Source organism: Camponotus vicinus, unplaced genomic scaffold (genome assembly GCF_025532165.1).
Source record: "Camponotus vicinus isolate PSW18456_S1 unplaced genomic scaffold, iyCamVici1.0 SCAF_6, whole genome shotgun sequence".
Taxonomy (NCBI): Eukaryota; Metazoa; Arthropoda; class Insecta; order Hymenoptera; family Formicidae; genus Camponotus; species Camponotus vicinus.
This window is the reverse complement of record NW_028141978.1, coordinates 12,058,806-12,078,247: the sequence shown is the minus strand read 5'-3', so window position 1 is coordinate 12,078,247 and position 19,442 is coordinate 12,058,806. Positions and strand designations below refer to the sequence as shown.

General features: G+C 35.0%; 2 protein-coding genes across 4 annotated transcripts; one reads left to right on the top strand and one right to left on the bottom strand.

Annotated features, from left to right (window-relative positions):
* The first annotated feature begins 367 nt into the window (after positions 1 to 367).
* On the top strand, positions 368 to 16,687 carry LOC145973382 (uncharacterized). Of its 3 annotated transcripts, none has more exons than XM_083102715.1 (25): positions 368 to 749; positions 907 to 1,100; positions 1,355 to 1,470; positions 1,574 to 1,873; positions 2,053 to 2,187; positions 2,464 to 2,628; positions 9,213 to 9,350; positions 9,589 to 9,732; positions 9,856 to 9,973; positions 10,136 to 10,278; positions 10,346 to 10,571; positions 10,651 to 10,729; positions 10,902 to 11,037; positions 11,118 to 11,257; positions 11,491 to 11,844; positions 11,927 to 12,161; positions 12,243 to 12,480; positions 12,565 to 12,674; positions 12,760 to 12,999; positions 13,169 to 13,536; positions 13,604 to 13,742; positions 13,855 to 13,964; positions 14,040 to 14,298; positions 14,371 to 14,647; positions 15,057 to 16,687. In XM_083102715.1, exons 2-25 carry the CDS (start codon positions 983 to 985, stop codon positions 16,238 to 16,240), a joined length of 5,472 nt encoding a protein of 1,823 aa, XP_082958841.1. In that variant the 5' UTR covers positions 368 to 749; positions 907 to 982; the 3' UTR covers positions 16,241 to 16,687. The 3 variants fall into 3 exon arrangements, with proteins under 3 accessions (XP_082958841.1, XP_082958842.1, XP_082958843.1); XM_083102716.1 differs by having other exon boundaries at positions 370 to 749; positions 14,055 to 14,298; XM_083102717.1 differs by lacking the exons at positions 368 to 749; positions 907 to 1,100; positions 1,355 to 1,470; ... (1 more) ...; positions 2,053 to 2,187; positions 2,464 to 2,628 and adding an exon at positions 6,279 to 8,864.
* LOC145973383 (putative tRNA (uracil-O(2)-)-methyltransferase) lies at positions 16,621 to 19,204 on the bottom strand. Its single transcript, XM_083102718.1, has 3 exons — positions 19,112 to 19,204; positions 17,975 to 19,026; positions 16,621 to 17,638 (listed from the first exon to the last, which is right to left on the bottom strand). The coding sequence occupies exons 2-3, from the start codon at positions 18,935 to 18,937 to the stop codon at positions 16,739 to 16,741; spliced, it is 1,863 nt and encodes a 620-aa protein (XP_082958844.1). The 5' UTR covers positions 18,938 to 19,026; positions 19,112 to 19,204; the 3' UTR covers positions 16,621 to 16,738.
* Positions 19,205 to 19,442: the final 238 nt, after the last annotated feature.

The following is a 19,442-nucleotide window of genomic DNA, read 5'->3' as shown; positions in this document are numbered from 1 at the left end:
CCTGATTGGTCAATCAAACACTTTAAAACATCTAGAACGTCTTCTCGACCGCTGCCTTTCCAGTATGTGTAGAGTTCAATGGCGCGAAATAAATAAGTTGAATAGTAACGCCACCTGAACTTCTATCTCGCTTACTCTTTCATATTTTATTCTGCTCTCTCTCTCTCTCTCTCTCTCTCTCTCTCTCTCTCTCTCTCTCTCTCTCTCTCTCTCTCTCTAGCTCATTGATACATGTAATATATATATAAATAACTCGAAACTACAAACAAATACAATTGATTAAAAAAAAAGAATTATTTTATAATACATGTCGACTAGTTAATTAAATAATTAATTAAAAATTAATTCTAAACTAACAAACGAAAATGATTGCACTACAATAATTTACAAATGAAAATGAACAATCGATTTCACATTTTATTTTTTAAAAATAGTGTTAGTCGTCGGCTAACATCATACGAATTACATATGTGATCACGCGTCAATTTGGCAGAAACGGTTAGTTGCAACAGAGAAAAGCGATTGAAGAAGAGAAATATGCGTAGCGTTCATGACAAATGTCTACCAACGACGATTCACACGACTTTGAAAAAAATGAGGTAAAACAAACAGGAAGAATAGCGAGAAAGAACAACATATGGTGACATTTACATGTGGTAGATAAGAAAACATCTGTGAGGCAAATATATTGCGAACGAAAGAGTCTCATTGACGGTGTTTTTTATCGCAATCGAAAGTAATATATAAAGGTAATTTCATTTTAATACCGTTCGAAAACCAACGAAACAATCCAAGATAGGTTAGAATCGCAGAGCTTGACATTTAATTATATTAATGTAATGACAGCTCTGTATTACAATAAGAATTATAACAGTTAAACATACTATGTTTGATTACTATTTGCAGCAAATTATATGTGGACTTGCATAAGTGATTTCGTTCATCATCTGAAGATTGTTATTGTCATTGTCACATTAAGAGTATGTCTGCCAATATGTTAACAGAGCAGAACGTAATTATGGAATTTACTGACTCCAGTGATACAGTACCGATTGGTTTTATCACCACCGATGATGGTCATACACTTTTCGCAATGGGTGGTAAGATAAGAATATAATGTTTAATATACTAAAGTATGAATAATTAGCAAAAATAGAGTTATATATTTAGAGTTTATTTTAATAAATATCTTCTATATTTCTCTTTGTATATATAATAATTAAAGATTGCAAAAGTTATAGAACAAGTTTCATATTAGTTTATATATTATATATATATATATATATATATATATATATATATATATATATATATATATTGTTTAAAGATCATTGAAGATATAATTTTTTTGCAGAACATGAAGATGGTACATGGGAAATCATGACGACCCCTATTACATTAATGCCACAAAATAATATAATGTCTTCAGCACTGATAAAAACTGTGGATGGAAACTTTGTTTTACATTCGGTATGTGTATTTAAAGCACCTTAAAAAAAACATAAATTGTAAACACAGTTTTTTTATTGATCTAGTATAATTATTCAATGTAATAAATTAATTTTTGTTTTAGCCTATTTTTCAATTAAATGTAGAAGGTTCATCAGGAACTGTAATGCAACAAGTAAACCTACTTCCAATACAACAGAATGCATCTATGATTACGGAGCAATTGAAAGTAGTACAGAATGTAAATGAATGTGCAATTACAGAGCCCTTGTCTATCAGAGAAGATAGCAACATATTACTAAATAAAGAGGAGAATTGTAAGAGGCAGACAGAGGAACAAACAACAATTGATAATTATGTTAAAAATAAATCTATATCTACATCTGTACATAAAAAGTCTCCAGGGAGACCAAAAAAGACTGAGGTAATATTAGAAATTTTCATTTTATTATAAAGTGTGCTTACACAATTATTTACAAAAAAGGGTCACATTGTATAAAATAAATTCAATATTTATATATTTTTTAGAAATTTACATAATTTCATAGTTGAAGATTTCCAATCTAGAAAAATCACACATATATTATTATATATCTGTTGCAGAATACACAATCTTTGAAATGTGATATATGTGGACAAGAATTTACTAAACAGATGTTATACCGTAGACATATGGAAAATCATGCCGAAGAAAAACCGCACAGATGCCCAAAGTGCCCAGCATCTTTTAATATTCCTGTAAGTTCTTTTGCTATTTTTCTTATCGATGAAAAGAAAAATATATCAAGCTATATCTTTTAATTAATGTATGGTATAATAAAAAAATATACTGTAACAAGTAAGAAACAACTAATAAGTTGTTGTAAAACAGTTACAATTTCGTCGAATAAATTTATTCAATCATCGATTAATCTTTTATAAAAGTAGATTAACAATAGTGAAAATTGCTTCTCTTTTAATCTTTAATACAATAGTCGGATTCAATTTAGTAATAATACAATGGCATCATTGCAGACAAATTTCACGCTTCATATGGCAACGCATAATATCGGCGACCCGAAATGTCCCGAATGTGGTAGGAAATACACTAGAATGGCGAGTCTCAAATCTCATATGCTGCTACACGTGAAGGAGGAGAATCTTTTCTGCACGGAGTGTGAAGACGCCTTTTCAACAAAAGTAAGTAATTATAAAATATTTATTTTATAGATTTTATTTATTTTTATACAGGGTGACCCATTTTAACTTAGGCAGCCAAATAACTCGAAAAATAAGCAAGATAGAGAAAAATGTTTTAGACAAAAGTTGTATGGTTTCGAGGGGGCCATAAGATGGTATCATTGGTTTGACCTTGAAGAGTCATTTGAAGGTCACGTGAAGGTCACTTCAATTTTTTTAAATGGAATACCCTATATATTTTTGTACATTCTTGTAGCTTATTTCGAGAGCTTTCCAAAACACTATAATTAAGTACCTTTCCGTTAAGTACTTTTTGAGTTATGATGCTTGAAATAATTTCTTAATTTTACATAAACCGTAAAATATCTTGTAAAATATTCATTTTTCGATTATCTTACCTTAATACTTTTATGTACAAAATAATGAGAGGAATCAATTGGTGTAAAGAAAACACATAGTTGTTTTTAAGAAAAAATATGGAATGTTAATTGCAAATTACATATTTTTTCTTCGAAACAACTATGTGTTTTCTTTACACCAATTGATTCCTCTCATTATTTTGTACATAAAACTATTAAGGTAAGGTAATCGAAAAATGAATATTTTACAAGATATTTTACGGTTTATGTAAAATTAAGAAATTATTTCAAGCCTCATAACTCAAAAAGTACTTAACGAAAATGTACTTAATTATAGTGTTTTGGAAAGCTCTCGAGATGAGCTACAAGAATGTACAAAAATATATAGGATGTTCCATTTAAAAAAATTGAAGTGACCTTCACGTGACCTTCAAATGACTCTTCAAGGTCAAACCAATGATACCATCTTATGGCCCCCTCGAAACCATACAACTTTTGTCTAAAACATTTTTCTCTATCTTGCTTATTTTTCGAGTTATTTGGCTGCCTAAGTTAAAATGGGTCACCCTGTATACACATGAAATTTTTTTCTACATTTAAAATAATATGGACTTTTTAAAAATTTAATATCTCTGTGTTTAATCTTTATAAATGACATACAAAATGTATCACAGACTTTATACATTATTTCAAGACTAATTTTTGAAATATTATCTGGCACTTTTTTAAAACAAACTTTTTGCACATATGTTATTATGCTACATAAGATCAATTTATTAATAGTATTTATTTATTAATTCTGTCATACTGATGCAATTCTGCTCACAGACTACTTCATTGATAATATTCATTATTGTAAATATAGTGTTTGTGTATATGTGTGTGTGTGTGTGTTATTACCTGGTATTAAAGGCTAAAGGCTGTTGGCTGTTTTATCTCATATTTGTTCATTCCGCAATTGATTCGCATGTTCGAATTGAAGTGAATCAAGCGCTCATAAATCCCGTTTGATAACAAGCAAATTTTAATTACTTATTTTACATAAATTTTATAAAAAATATTGTTTGAGATACATTCATCACCATCATATAGCAATTTAATTCATATTAAATAATTGCGCGATAGGATCTATATATATTTATTATATAACGAATAAGAGAGAGAGATAACATATAAATAAATTTAATTATGCTAATGCAATGTGGATATAACTCGATATAAGAGAATCTTGATTTTTTACTCCGTTCAATCAAAGGTCGATCTTGACGACCCGTGACGTCTTATCTATTCGCCGTTTGCTGACCAAAATTAAACGATCATAGAGAAGAAGATAGGCACCAGTGATTCTCTCGTTTCGTCATGTCCTCGTAACTGACTGCAGTCGAATAAATGGAGGAGATGGATTTAATAATTCTCTCGAATGCGCGCGCGCGCTCTCAAAGACTAAGAGAGGACATTATCTCATAGCGTCATCAAAGTATATCCGCAATAATTAGCCTTGCAATACTTTGCAAGCAATGATTATTCAGGCGCTTCGTCTTTAATATGTATTTATAGACGTATCTATATTAATTAAGAATTAAATAGGAATGAAATTAATGAGTCATTCGAGATAGCACATATTTTCGATTGCATACTTGTTATTGATTTTGAATTGAAAAAGAGTGTATGTTTTTCAGAATGCTGAAAAAATGTCTTTGATGTAATATTGAGATTCCGGAGTGACTTTCCGAGCTTACAGAAATAATAAAAATCAATTAGGATAACTCGCAACGCGACATGGATTAATAAAACATGGGAAAATAGCAGCAACAGCTGTATTAATGCCACAAATTACGCAACCGAATCGCATGATCTCATACAGATCTCCCTCGATTGCTCTCGCATTTGACCGCCGACACGCGCCGTACGCCTACATGTACGCATGTAACGATGAGATATGAAACGGACTCTAGGAAACGCATCGTCTCATTTGGCCGCATTTGAACATACAGATATTAAGAAGAAGAAAAATGTATGTATGGCAGAAATCATAGCCAGAAATGTTTTGAAACACTAAATTATACGCGCTTGAATATTTTAATTTTAACCAAAAAGGAAAAGATAATTCTTTTAAAGATAATTTTTCAAGAATATGATTTAAAAATTCATTTTTGAGGAAAAAGAGAAATAGAAAATTAAGAAAAAATGTAAAAATTTGGGATAAAGAGATAAATACAAAAAAAATGTGCATTCAAAAGAATTATTTCAAGAATGAAGAGAAAGATTAGAGAAAAATGCAAAAATAATAAAGTTTTATATAAAAATAGTACAAACTTTTGATTTTCAAGCTCAATTTTGAAGTTATATGGGAATGTTAGAAACTGTGGGTATAATCTAATTTATATATTGTGATATTTTGGGCGAATCTGAAAGTATAACAACTCACGGAGAGAGAAAGAGTCGATTATGATGATGATGAATATGACGAGTATTTTAACGACGACGTAAGCGATATTTACAGTTTGTAGTCGCTTCATCAGTGAGCGGCGAGTACTCGTGAAGTGCACATGCTCGCGCTTGTCATCTCATATCTCTTCAACGAAATGTACGGTTTCGCCAAAGTCGAAGGACACTGCATATGTGTCACTAGTGTGTCGCGAGAATTCACATTCGTTAAAGTACTCATAGTCATTTTAATTTTTTCTTATTTAATTGATGATAAGAAACATGATGTGTTAATTAATTAAATTATAGTCACTTTCAAGACTTTACATTGTCATTACTATCCATATTATACTTCATTGTTATTGTTTTTACGTAAACCTCTTGCTGGGAATTCATCGCTGAAGAAATAAATGAGTCGAGATAATAAACAATTTACATAAACATCGTTTCTCTACAGGATTATTTGATAATTAGTGCTACAAATTCTAAATTATAATTGCGTGATATTTTATCTTTAAATGTTGGAAAGAATTTTTTCTTTCGGAACAGAGGCAGTCTTCTTGGCAGTTTTTACGCCTGCTCCTCCACATATTTGTATATTTTCTCTGTCGTCGGATTTGAAAGCTTTTCGAGGAACTCCGCTTGTCTTCCCTCGAAGGAAGAGAAATTAAGATTCGTGATAGAAATTGTGCAGATGATGTTTCTTGCTGGTACACGGTGTGACATGATGTGAAACGAAATGTATAGGAAGAAGAAATAAGCATAAATAATTAACGTGCGTTTGTTACATAGGTGGAGCAGATGCCTCTTGAATTGAGAGTCTACGGTGAATACGTACAGGTGAAGGATAACGAACGTAAAACGTGAATCTGTGAAGGAGGTACAGTGGAGGAGAAGAAAGAAATTTTACCGGACGAAATAAAAACGTCGATAATGCGACCGGCGTTGATAAGAACCGAACCGTTGAACTTTACCAGGAAGAGCGAGGATATAGTCGCCGTTTCGATAACTCGCTATTATTAGTAACATAATAATCCTGAGAAAATACAATTCTTCGGATATTTTGTCAAAATCGTTCCCAAGCGATATTTAAATCGCAATCGTGATATTAAAATATAATCGATAAATGTCATACTTAGTGCGTATGTGTGCCACTATAAGATAGATCAAGTTTTTTCTTGGAAGACTTAGTTTAGCTCACTGATCTTTTGCGGAGGCGCCTGTTTACGCACGCAAGTAATAATAATCTGACAGCGCAGCGCGTGTAAGAACACATTGAAGAAGACGAAGATAAAAAAAATCACTCAACGAAATCTGGTGACGACATTACGGAGTGAAAGAAAGAAAGCGATTTGATACTCGAGGCTGTATTTGAGGAACTTCTTGAGAATGCCATCTTCTTCTTACTTGCAGTCTCGAATCGTTCGCGTTTATCTGACGATATACGTCCGCTTGACATTTGAGACGCCAATTGCCCATTTGTTATAGTGCAATGATTTTTGCTGTCTCGACCATCTTCATTTCCAACTGCTGAAAGAAGAGAGAATTGCCGATTTTTCACAAAATTTCTATGAAACCGTCCTTTTTGCCATCTAAAATTCTTCAAAGTTAATTCTAATCCGAATGTCCTATATAATTATTTTATATATAAGAAGGATCTAAGGACGTATTGTGAAAAAATAGAAAGTGTGGAAAAATATTATTTCGAGTAGTTGGCGACTCGATAAGAATGCTGTCCTCGGCGGTGGGCGGTATATCGAAGCCGGAGGTCGTTTCCTGGATCGTTACGTCCGACGTGATTAGATGTTCTGCGTTCTTTGGATGTGCTTCGATAGAAGAAATCTTACAGCAAAAACCGCCGATTCGATCCAGATTTTTTTAATCTTATGAATGTTATACTGGCACGTGGAGTAAAATCTAGAGCTATACGAGGACTAGAAGAAGAGAGATAATGTTATGGAATGTTTGCTGAAATGATTTATTTCGGGAAACTTCAGATTTTCAATATACAAATTGCAGACAAGATTTAAATCATTGAAAGAAAAGCTTCATTATTCTTTTTTTCATCTCATTCTTGAGAGACAACGTCAGTCTTTGTTTATCATAAAATCTTATAAGAGAGCTATGCCATCTGAAGTTTACTTATGCAGATCGCCGACTCGTATGGTGTTTGTCGGCAGCATCTGAAGAATCCGAGATGCGAGCGACGTGTCTCTCGCTGGCTAACCGAAATCTTATCGTCGCAGCAAAAGCATCGCGAGAAAGGGAAAGCAAAGTTCGAGAGGAGGGAAACGCACGAGGAAGAGGAGAACGAAGAAACGAGAAGTTGCGTAGGACGATCAAGCGGAAGAGGAAAAGGACTACGGTGGCTTGCAGACGGAAGAGAGAGGAGATGACGGAGAGGAAGAGCGGCCGACTTTGGGAAGATCAATCGGCGCGCGGGGAGGAAGCTGCTGGACCGCGAACGGCATGCGTGCCGGAAAAAGTGCAATGTCCTCCTTCGGAGGCGTGATACTGGTCGCGGTGACGCGCGGGAATTAAGAAGCCACTCGACGCAATCTCGAGACTCGTCTTCAAGAACTCGACCTGCAAGAAGAGAGAAAAGGGAGGAGGGAGAGAGAGAAGAGAATTTATTATATTGCACTGAGATATTAAATCCGCTAAAGAAAGATAGAAAAAAATAGGAAGGGAAGGAAACAATGATAGGAAAAGATAAAGAAGAAGAATAGAAAGAAAATTTCCTTTTACATATTTATTACGCGAATGGTCCGACAGAAAAGAGGAAAAAAGAGAATAACAAAAAAAGAATAGAGAGAAAAGAAGAAAACAGAAAGTGAAACTCCAGCTTTTGCAGTCTGTTTGTCGCACGACCACGTGAACGCTACGTAATAAAGCTCCGCGTATAATTTGTCACGCACGCTAATTATAATTGCTAAATTCGATCGAAAGCGAGTAGAATTGTCGAAGACGAGTGCTTTATCTGATCTCTAAATTATATTTTTCTTCTTCTTTGACGGTATTCTTTATCGATAGGAGACAATAAGAGACACAAGTCATCAGCGAAGTCTTATATGCGCGAGCAATGACTTAATTTACTATCGACACGCGATAGTGATAAGTCGAATTTTGTGTTCAATATTTTGTGTTCCTTCGTTCCTTATCATCAAGAAAAAAAAAATACTTTTTCGAGACGAAACGATCGATAGTCGCGATAATTCGCGGTGGGTCACCGCGTTGTGTTCAATCCCTTGTGTTCGTCCTACTTTTTGCTCCAAGCACTGCCATATAAGTACTCACTGCCCACTGGTGCGTATTACTTTATGTTACACGACATAATCTGTGCCGTCTTCCGATATGTCGTTTGCCGTCGACTGCCTGAATTTCGCGCTTCTCTTCATCTGCACGCGCGTGTTCCATCTTGCTCTTGGAATCAGCGCTCAGTATTATAAGGTATATCAATTTCAATAATCCCTAAATTATTATACCCACAAGGAACTCGAAATGAAAAGAGATATTATACTTTATAAAGAATGTTATGTATATAATTTAAGATAATTAAAATAAAAAATATTTTGAAATAATTTTATTTTGTGCATACACACACACACATACATACATAATTAGAAAAAAACACACACACACACACACACACACACACACACACACACACACACATATATATATATATATATATATATATATATATATATATATATAATTGTCATTGTAAAATATATAATTTATATTTAATTACTACGCAAATTTTAATAAAAATAATTTTTTTTATAATTTTTTTAGGCCCAACTGGATGCGCATTTGAAGCTTCATGGAGAAAAGTGGGCAAATGAGGATGTTGGTGTACGAAAGTGTAAATTATGCAACAAGCAATTCACGCAACCAGCTCTCTACCGAATGCACATTCGCGAACATTATAGGGTGAGTAGGAAAAACTTATCGAATGCCGTAAGCTGTTCGATAAGCGGATCAATAACATTGGCAATGTTTCATAAATTATTCTCCTTTTTATTAGCCTTCTTTAACATAAAACTGCGGTAAAGATTTTTTCATCTTTTTTTCCTCTTTATCCTTTTTTTCTCTTGAAAAAAATGCTCCTGTATGCTTCTAATAAACAGCTTTGCTCTCCGGGGGTCTTATCGCGTTTATTTCTCCACAGCTACAGACGAAGATAGTAAAGCAAACTAAGAGAGGAACGAAACATAAAACAATGTACAAATGTACCATATGTTTGAAGAATTTTCAAAAGCCGAGCCAGTTGATGCGACATATCAGGGTGCATACCGGAGAGAAACCATTTAAGGTAAATGCTTTTTATCTGCATATATAAAACAAATTGCTTATTGCATTTACTTGCATATATAACAACATGATTTGAACAAACGATCGTTTTACATGTATGTTTTTTTTGTTTTTATTTGTGCAGTGTACCCTTTGCACTAAGGCATTCACGCAAAAAAGTTCGCTACAAATCCACGCGCGGCAACACAACGGTATCCGACCGCACAGCTGCAGCCTCTGCAGTGCCAAATTTGGCCAGAAAGGTTCGAAAATTTGCGATCAATATTACGTATAATAATATAATAATATTATATTATTAATGTAATGCGTCGGAAACTGTACGTGATAAAAAAATTGTTCTACATCGATAGTAGTTATTCTATATCCATTGAAGATTTTTTTACTTCTATTCTTCAATTTTTCAGGAAATCTAAAAGCACATATACTCAGAGTACATAATGCGCCAGAAGGTGAGCCCACGTACGCCTGCTCTTATTGCTCTTGCATTTTCAAGAAGCTGGGCAGTTTAAACGGCCACATAAAGCGAGTACATTCTAATCCGGAGGAGGTAAGCGGAGATATTCGCTTGTTTTGCGTTAGAATGATTTGGATGAAGAAACATGATGCCTGTTTAGGAATCCGCCGATAAATCCTCGGCAGCTAATTCTGCTATCTCTTCGGAAGCTGACATGCGTGCGACAGTTGATAGCGTTATATCGCAGTTGGCGTCTTTGGAAGCCGTCGTAAATAATACCGCAGATTCCACGGGGACTGCAACGCTGAATGCAGAGCAGAACGATATCCTTCAACAAGCGTTGAAAAATAGTGGTTTGCCGAATAAGAATGAAGTCGTTTCGAAAGGTAACTCTCTCTATGTCTTTCATACTCGTCATTCATTACGAAATGAACATTATATCTAATGTTTTTTTGCTCGCAACAGAAATCGCAGAGCCGAAAAAGACTGATTCACCAACAACGTATGTCACATTGTTGGACAAGACTGCTGGCAGTACTTCAAGGTAATGCTCTTTATTTTGCGTGAAAATATAAAATCACGACGGAAAGTAGATCGGCAACTTGAAAAACTTGACGGATGACGATATAAAAATGTAGATGATAACTAATTAAATGCGATAAAAACACTATGTATACTATTGTATGTTAGAAAATTAATAAACTTTACATTTGTAGGAAATATCATGCCATAAAACAACGCTGCATAGGAAACGTACGGTGGTATGTATGTTCGTTTTGCCCGAAAGAATTCAAAAAACCGTCCGACTTAATACGACACTTGCGAGTGCACACGCAGGAAAAGCCCTTCAAGGTAGATAGATTTTTCGTTCATTTGAAGCCAGAATCGCGATAAAAGGACAAAAAATAATGAAATCATCCTATGTCTTTCAGTGTATGTATTGCGTGCGTTCTTTCGCGCTAAAATCGACAATGATAGCGCACGAGCGAACTCATACCGGAGTAAAAAAATATGCTTGCACTTCTTGCAACAAAACCTTCGCTTGTCATAGTAGTCTTACTTCTCACACAAGGTAAGCTTCTTCGTTGCATATAATATAATCTTATTTTAAAATATAGCTAAATTTTTATACATGTATTTATAATTTTCATTTTATTCTCTTTTTACTTTTATTTTTTAATCTTCCTTTACTTATTGCATATTTTGATTGTTCTTTTCTGATAGAAGCATCATAAGATACTTATATTTATTTGTATATCCTATATAAAACATCAATATTTAATGAAAATTTATTTTTCTTTTCAGATTACATATGAAACCACATAAATGCAGTATCTGCAGTAAATTATTCAACTCCAGCATCATCCTGAAAAATCATATGAAATGTCATATGCGCGAGAAACCCAAAATATCGCCAGAGGCAGAAAGTCTAGTATCGCAAGTAGTACTACAGGAGCCACTTGTTATCAGTGATGCCGGTAACAAGATTAGCTTTGCCCAAGTGCAATCGAAACAAAAGCAATTGTATGAGAATGCCGGCGCGACCAGGCCACATGAGTGTTGGGTCTGTCATGCTGCATTTAGAAAAGTCAGCCATTTGAAGCAACATCATCGCAGGCACACGGGCGAACGTCCTTACAAATGCTCTAAATGCGACAGGTTTGAAATTTTTTACTTAATCACAGATTAATTTGCAATGTACATACATCGAACAAAAATTTTTATGGTGTCGTTTTTACAGGAGATTTACATCAAATAGTGTCCTGAAATCTCATTTGCATACGCACGATGATGCGAGGCCATACAGTTGTTCAATATGCAATACAAAATTCTCCACACAAAGCAGCATGAAGAGACATTTAGTCACACATAGCAACAAAAGGCCATTTATGTGTCCATATTGTCATAAAACGTTTAAGACGTACGTCAATTGTCGAAAACACATAAAAAGACACAAGCACGAACTGGTGCAACGGGTACATATTTAATCATCGTAAAAAACTTATCGATAAAACGTATTAAAGTATTAAAGTTTTATATATGTTATAACTAAACAGCAATTGGAGGAACAAAAGACGCAAGAGCAGAAGGAACAACAGCCTTTAAGAGAAAATAAAGAAGCTGGCTCAGCAGCCTTACCGGAAATTACTCTTACCGAAGATATGGAAGTATCGTTTCAACCGCAAATGGCGCCAGATTTCACGCAGGCCTTTTCTGATCAGTTTCAAAATATCAATGCAGAAAAGGAGAAGTCCTTCTTATTGACAAACAGCACGACAGCGTCAGTAACAAACCGTATGTTTTTCAATAAATATAAAATATACATTACATTTTGAAAAAAGTGGATTGTATATATTTATATATAATTATATCTTTCAGAAAATTTATCTGTTGACACAACTAATTTAGGAACTTCGCAAACTTTACACGCCGATGAAACTGGCACTATTACGTTGTCTCATTACTCTGGAGATCAAACCCTCACAGCGGTACATAACTTTAATAATTTTAAAAGATGTGCATAAACATTATAATATAAAGAAAAAAGAATAGCATTGGTAAAAAATTTTGTAGGAAAGCATACGAGAGATCGAGGAAACATTAAATCAACAGCTGTTTAATATTGACATGAATCTCGGACTGACAAACAATCTACCAAAGCAGATAGACGAGACGAATACGAATTCTCTCAATTCCAGAGAACAGCCAGTGCTCAATATAATTTACGAACATAACAAAAATCTGGATTCATCTGGCAATACTATATTCACGTCGCAATTCGATTCATTTGACATGAGCCAGATTACATTACAGGTAAATGCACTTTCTACGCCAGAAAACATGATTCTATCTATGAGACATGATTTTATAACTAAAATATCAACAACAAAACATGTGTGTACACTTTATTTCTCTGATTATTTCTTTATATAAATATTAATAATCAATTTTGAAATATAAATTTCAATAATCAATTTTGTAGACGGACAGTGAGATGGACATCGGTTTGAATCCGACCAACACGACGAGCATGTCTGATATTTTGTCAAAATCTATAGAAGGAGGCAATAAACAGCAAGAAGAACAACGAGCTATTCCAGTTACTACAGTTGATAGTATAGATCCTTCTGCAATTACGAAGAATGCTCATTTGATGGTAATAAATCCTAAGGATAATTGTTCGGAATTAGTGAATCTTTCGCAAGTATGTCCATCGAAATACTCGAAAGTCATTGCGAAAACGGATACTACAAACGGTTTGATCGAAATGCAAAGTACGACTGAACCTGAAAGAATGCCACAGAAAAGTAATGTTATATCATGTGAGAGTGAAAGAAATTCTTTATTCATGTAAGTCCTTCTATTTTATATGTGAAATTGAGTTATTAGCGAGCAATTAAAAAAAAGATACTTGTAGGAAGAACTTCCAAAGTACAATACAGCCGGAGACATTCGTTTCTTCTGGAACGAATAGGTCGGCCAAAATATCAGAATACAATGATTTGTTAGAATGCCACATATGCCATCGTAATGATTTCACGGCAGAGAGATTAAAGGTAATTTTCCGAGTATTTATACATTACGATGGTGATATTGCATATTTGTGTGTGCAATCTAAATCATCTATAATAAAACCTATTTATTCAATAAAATCAACGTAATTTGTAGGAACATTTAGAATCTCATTGTGGTGCCAAACTGTACGAATGTCCGAGGTGTTCCCAGCGATTCCATACGAATGGTGGTCTCAGCAGGCACACAAAGAGACTGCATACAGAGTAAGCAATTTGATAGATAAAACAATAAGAAGTGTATCTCTCAAACTTATTTCAATAGAAAATCTAAAAATCTAGTTTTATATGTCATAGGCTGAAATGTACAACTTGTAAGAAAGTATTGGACAACAAATCACAATTGAAACATCACAACAAAATGCATAGCGGAGTTTTGAAAGTTGTACGCGTGGAACCGAACGAGAAGGAAACGATTTCCTCCAGTTCTCGTCTTCCGTCAATAATGACACTAGATGTCTCAGTAAATCCGGACTCGTCGGTATCTGAGAAGGTATTGATGGACGCAGTTGCCGAGAGAAAATGCATGGATCGCGTGGACGTGAGTACACATATTTTCATCACTTTTTAAAATATTGTTTATACTTGTATCAAATGGCATTTGATCGTTCAGGAAAACGCGGGGAAAAAAGAAACGAAAGAATATACGAATAAATGCAAGTACTGTCCAAAAACCTTCCGGAAGCCGAGTGATCTTATTAGGCATATTCGCACGCATACGGGCGAGCGGCCATACAAGTGCGATCACTGCAACAAGAGCTTTGCAGTTAAGTGTACTCTGGACTCGCATATGAAGGTTCACACGGGCAAGAAAACATTCTGCTGTCATGTTTGCAACAGCATGTTTGCTACGAAGGGCAGTTTAAAGGTCCACATGCGACTGCATACAGGTGAGTAATTTAATAAATACGTATAACAAAGTGATATATAATGTAATTAAAAGAGGTAAGAGAAAGGATCTTTGCTTAAAATTAAATTTTTTTTAAATTTAATATTTAATTCTTTTTTTAATTTATATACTTTGCTTCTTTTCTTTAAATACTTATAAAAAAAATAACATTTAATAATAATATTTATAATTATTTCTGAAATATAACGTTTTCACTGTTGCCACATTTTTCTGTAACGATAGCTCAATCTTTATTTCAAAATTTATATTTGCATATAAATTAGAATTAAAAAATAAATTATCGATTTAAAATTTTCAAATGTTATAATTATATATACATATACACGTGATATACATAAAAATCTTATTTAAAATTTGAATAAGTACAATAATTCGCGACAAATTTTCAGGCTCGAAGCCGTTCAAGTGTCCCGTGTGCGACCTGCGATTTCGCACTTCAGGTCATAAAAAGGTGCATATGCAGAAACATGCGAGAGAACATAAGGGCGGCGCGAAACGCAAGCCTAAACATCAAAAGATCGCGGCAGTGGCGGAAGCGGCGGCTAGCCTTGAAAGCATCGGTAACGATTCTCTGAACACATCGAGGACGACGACGGAGACCATGATCAACAGCAGTGAAGTCGCGCCACCACAGAATCTTGATTATTCCCCATTGGAGCACACTGAAATGAACCTTGATGATACGAATCACTTGCCTAATCAAATCACGTTCAATCATACCGATGCGACAACGACGATTCTCAACAACAATTCCATGCTGTCATTAAATGACAGCAATGAACTGGTAGCAAATCTACAATTTCTATTAGCAAACGGTCTCGTTACTATCCAAACAGACGATACTATGCTGACGACGCAGCCAGCAGCAAACGGTGTCGCCGAAGTGCCAACCAATGTGATCGAATTAGTCGGTACGAATCCTTTCCAGGAAGCTTGCACTTTAGGTAACGCCAATCATCAGATAGTGATAACCAGCCAAGTGCCAAGTGAGACGACAACCACGAATGCGAACGATACAGCAATTATTCAAATGAACGATTGCTTGCCACCTGTTTCCATAGTACAGGTACAGAATCAAGGTACGAACATTAATGGCGACGCATCCAAAACAAAGACAAGCAGTCAATCAACAACGATAGCATGTAACAGTCAAGCGGTGACGACGGGAACAGCTAAAACCTCGACACAATCGTCACGAAAGGAGTGCGACATATGCGGCAAGACATTTACGAAGCCATACCAAATGGAGCGACACAAGCGTATCCATACAGGCGAACGGCCATACAAGTGTGAACAGTGTGACAAGTCATTCGCGCAAAAGTTTACGTTGCAGCTACACCAGAAGCATCATACTGGCGACCGGCCGTATCCTTGTCCGCACTGCAAGCAGTCGTTCACGCAGAAGTGCAATTTGCAGACTCATCTGAAACGCGTTCATCAATTAGTCACGCTCGACGTCAAGAAACTGAAAAACGGCCAGCAGATGCTAGGTACACTTCTGCAGGAAAATCAAGAAACGGACGCCAAATTGATGAATTTGGATGACATACTGGTGGTAGATTTTCTCAAATAAATAGTTAAGAGAGTTCTTTTTAAGAGATGCTCCTCCTCAGAAGATTCTGTGCAAAGATTCGAGCAGAACGCAAATAGATATAGTATGAAAAAATGTGCCGTAAATGAATTATCGATGATTAAATACTACGCTTCAAAATATCAAACAAACACAGACAAAGAAGTTTCGAGAGAATGTTAGATAAATAATTAAAGCTGTGATGAATGAGAGATATGTTCTATACATCGCTGATGTTATAACAAAATAGGTATATATTCGAAATGTAATGTAATACCGTTTAGTTAATTTATATTATATTGTTACGTTTTGTAATGCTAATCCACATCGATGGAATCGTTGCATATGTGTTCTTTTCATTTTAGCTTTGACATGCAACAATCGACATTTTTCTTTTTTTATTTAAAATAAAATATATTGTTACATGTGTGCATCACCGCACTCAAATAATAGACTTCTAAAGTATGAAACACAACTTCACTTAATAAGCAATGAAGGAACTTAATGTTGAAAATCACAGTCGACCTCGAGAGCAGGACACCCATCGGGATGGTTCTTATGAAACCAACAAGGCTTAACTTTTCTCAATGGTTCGCTATTGTTCCTTTTCCTCTTGACTCTCTTCCTTTTATTAACGAAGCCAGGAGTCCTGAACTGTACTTTTCCTTGGGTGACATAGAAAATGTGATTATGATTCTTCAATAAAGTTTGCAATCCTCCGCACTCGTTTCGTAGATGTTGCAGCATTTCGGGTGCTAATAACTTTGCCGCTTCGCCGATGTCGATCTGCCCACCGGCATTCCATGTTTCACCGGGTCTCCATTCCAATGATATTCTACGATTAACGCGCAAAAGATGTGCCGCAATCACGTTGACTATGTTGAAAACTAGTTCTCTATCCAATTGCGTGCAATTCCGCGCCTGCTCCACCGAACTCCTTGGTTTGAAGCTTGAAGACCACGGATCAGTCTTCGCTTCATTTCCTACGGTTTCTTTTTGAAATGACGTGACAATTGTCGATCTCGCATTGATGATTTTCTGAATGTCGGCATCTATCATCGCAGATTTTTCTTTCGCGTAAGTCCTTTTCCATCCGACGAAACAAGTTCGCTTAGTCGACGGGATTCGCAACCTGTCTACTAATGTCAGAAAGCCACAGCCTTCGCATACGCTCTTAACGTAAGACATGTACTCCGAATATTGACTCTCGCCGGCATTGCACCGCCGATATTTCGCGCCGTCGAATTCGTAGGCGCAGCACGGCAGCAGAAAGAATCGGCATTCGTAGGAACTGCGTGCCGCAATCACCGGGATCCACGGAGTGAGTTCGTCCGAATGATTCCCTATGATCCAGTCCACTCCGGGGAAAATTGTCTCCGAGGATGGAACAATTGTGCTGACCTGGTACGTAAGTCACAGAATGTATGATTACTATCTTAGAATATACATACTAAAAATTATTATTAATATTTATAACAAAATGTAATAGAGTGTAACAAGAAAATATTAGCGAAAAACGTTAATCCACATTACATAGTCCATAAATTTGTGTGCAATTATTAATCAACAATATTTATTACTTTCTGATATAAATAACGTAAAAAAATGAGATACCGACAATAAATTATAATAAATAATCACTTTTAACGAGTACACAAAAAACAGATTTTTGGACTGATGTAATATTTGAACTCTCTCAAGTAAATTATAATTATATAACGAATATTGTGTACATACTTGCAAATGAGTACTGTTTGAAAATAAGTCCCAAATCTTTCTCCTACGCAAATCGATTCCCGTTCCTCTGTGACCTTCGCTAGACAAAACGTGGACGAGAAGACCGTTGCCACAGCCGAGATCGACGAATGATTGCAGCTCCTGCGTATCCCTTTCTAATCTCTCTTTTTCCCATAGTAGCAACAGGTATGTCGCGATCGCAATATCCTCGTAAACAAACTTTGCCGGATCTGTGTTCTCTGGCCATATCTCCACCATTTTCGCGCCATACTTCTCCTTTAAGCGATTGTATAACAAGGTATATTTCTCGATGGAGATGAGACTGAGAGAACTGATTTTCGAACTGGCTACATCGTTCTCGCTGTCCATCCACTTTATCAAACGCGGAAAGAACTTGAATCTCAACCAGTCACAACTTTTGCTATAATTATCAGCATCCGATTTATGTACATTTATACAGGTGGAGCCGTATTCGTGATGCTGTATACTGTAAGCAGCATTTGGACCTAGAGACTGTTTATCCAGGTTCATCAGCTTGTGGAAACTAATAACGTTGGCAGATCTCTTGTCGATAAATACAAATTCCAGCGTAGGCGAGAATATCTGCGTGTTGCGAGGCAAAAGTTTTTTTATACATAGATACACTTTATCATCGTTTAATACCTCAAATGGATCCATACATTCAAATGATTGACAATATTCTGTGATATTTAAGGTATCTAATAAGTCTTTTATATTTCTTGAAAATAAATCATATTTGAAGTCATTAGGTTGGATATGGAGCTTGTCAATACGTTGGAAAATATCCAGAACATTGCAATTGACTTTGATCGTTAATAATTCCCGAGATCCTAGAATCCTACGATTAACAACATGAGGATTTTTCATCCAGATTGCAATGGCTTTCCAAAATTGCGAGACACTGCTATTGGTGTTCTCGCTAACAATCTGTTCAAAATTCATTTTTCTATCTATTACTAATACATGTAGATATTAAGATGTATAATGATTATTTATCATTTTGGCGTTGAAGTGCTACCTGGTTGTTTATACTGTAAGAAAGAAGTACAAATTATTGTTGACTTAAATATCTGTAATGTAATTCGAACTTAATGTACATGTCAATAGCGAAAATACCTTTTGTATCACCCACTTGGCATCTAATAATGCTCGTTCCATAATTTGCTGTATACGTTCCTCATCAGATTCTGAGGCATGCTGCTTGAAGCTCTAGAAAAGAAATAACTTCACTGACTCAATAATTATTAATGAAAAAGAATTTGATCTCTCTAAAATCATTTTTGTAAAAAAAAACAATGGCTTTTTTCTCTCTTTCGCAATTAGATTTATAATTTCTAATATTCTAAATTATTTTAATTATTCTACATTTAATATTTCAGCAGAGATTTAAACTGTTTTTTAAATACTTTCGTACATATTCAGTTATGTCAAATTGATCATATCGTTA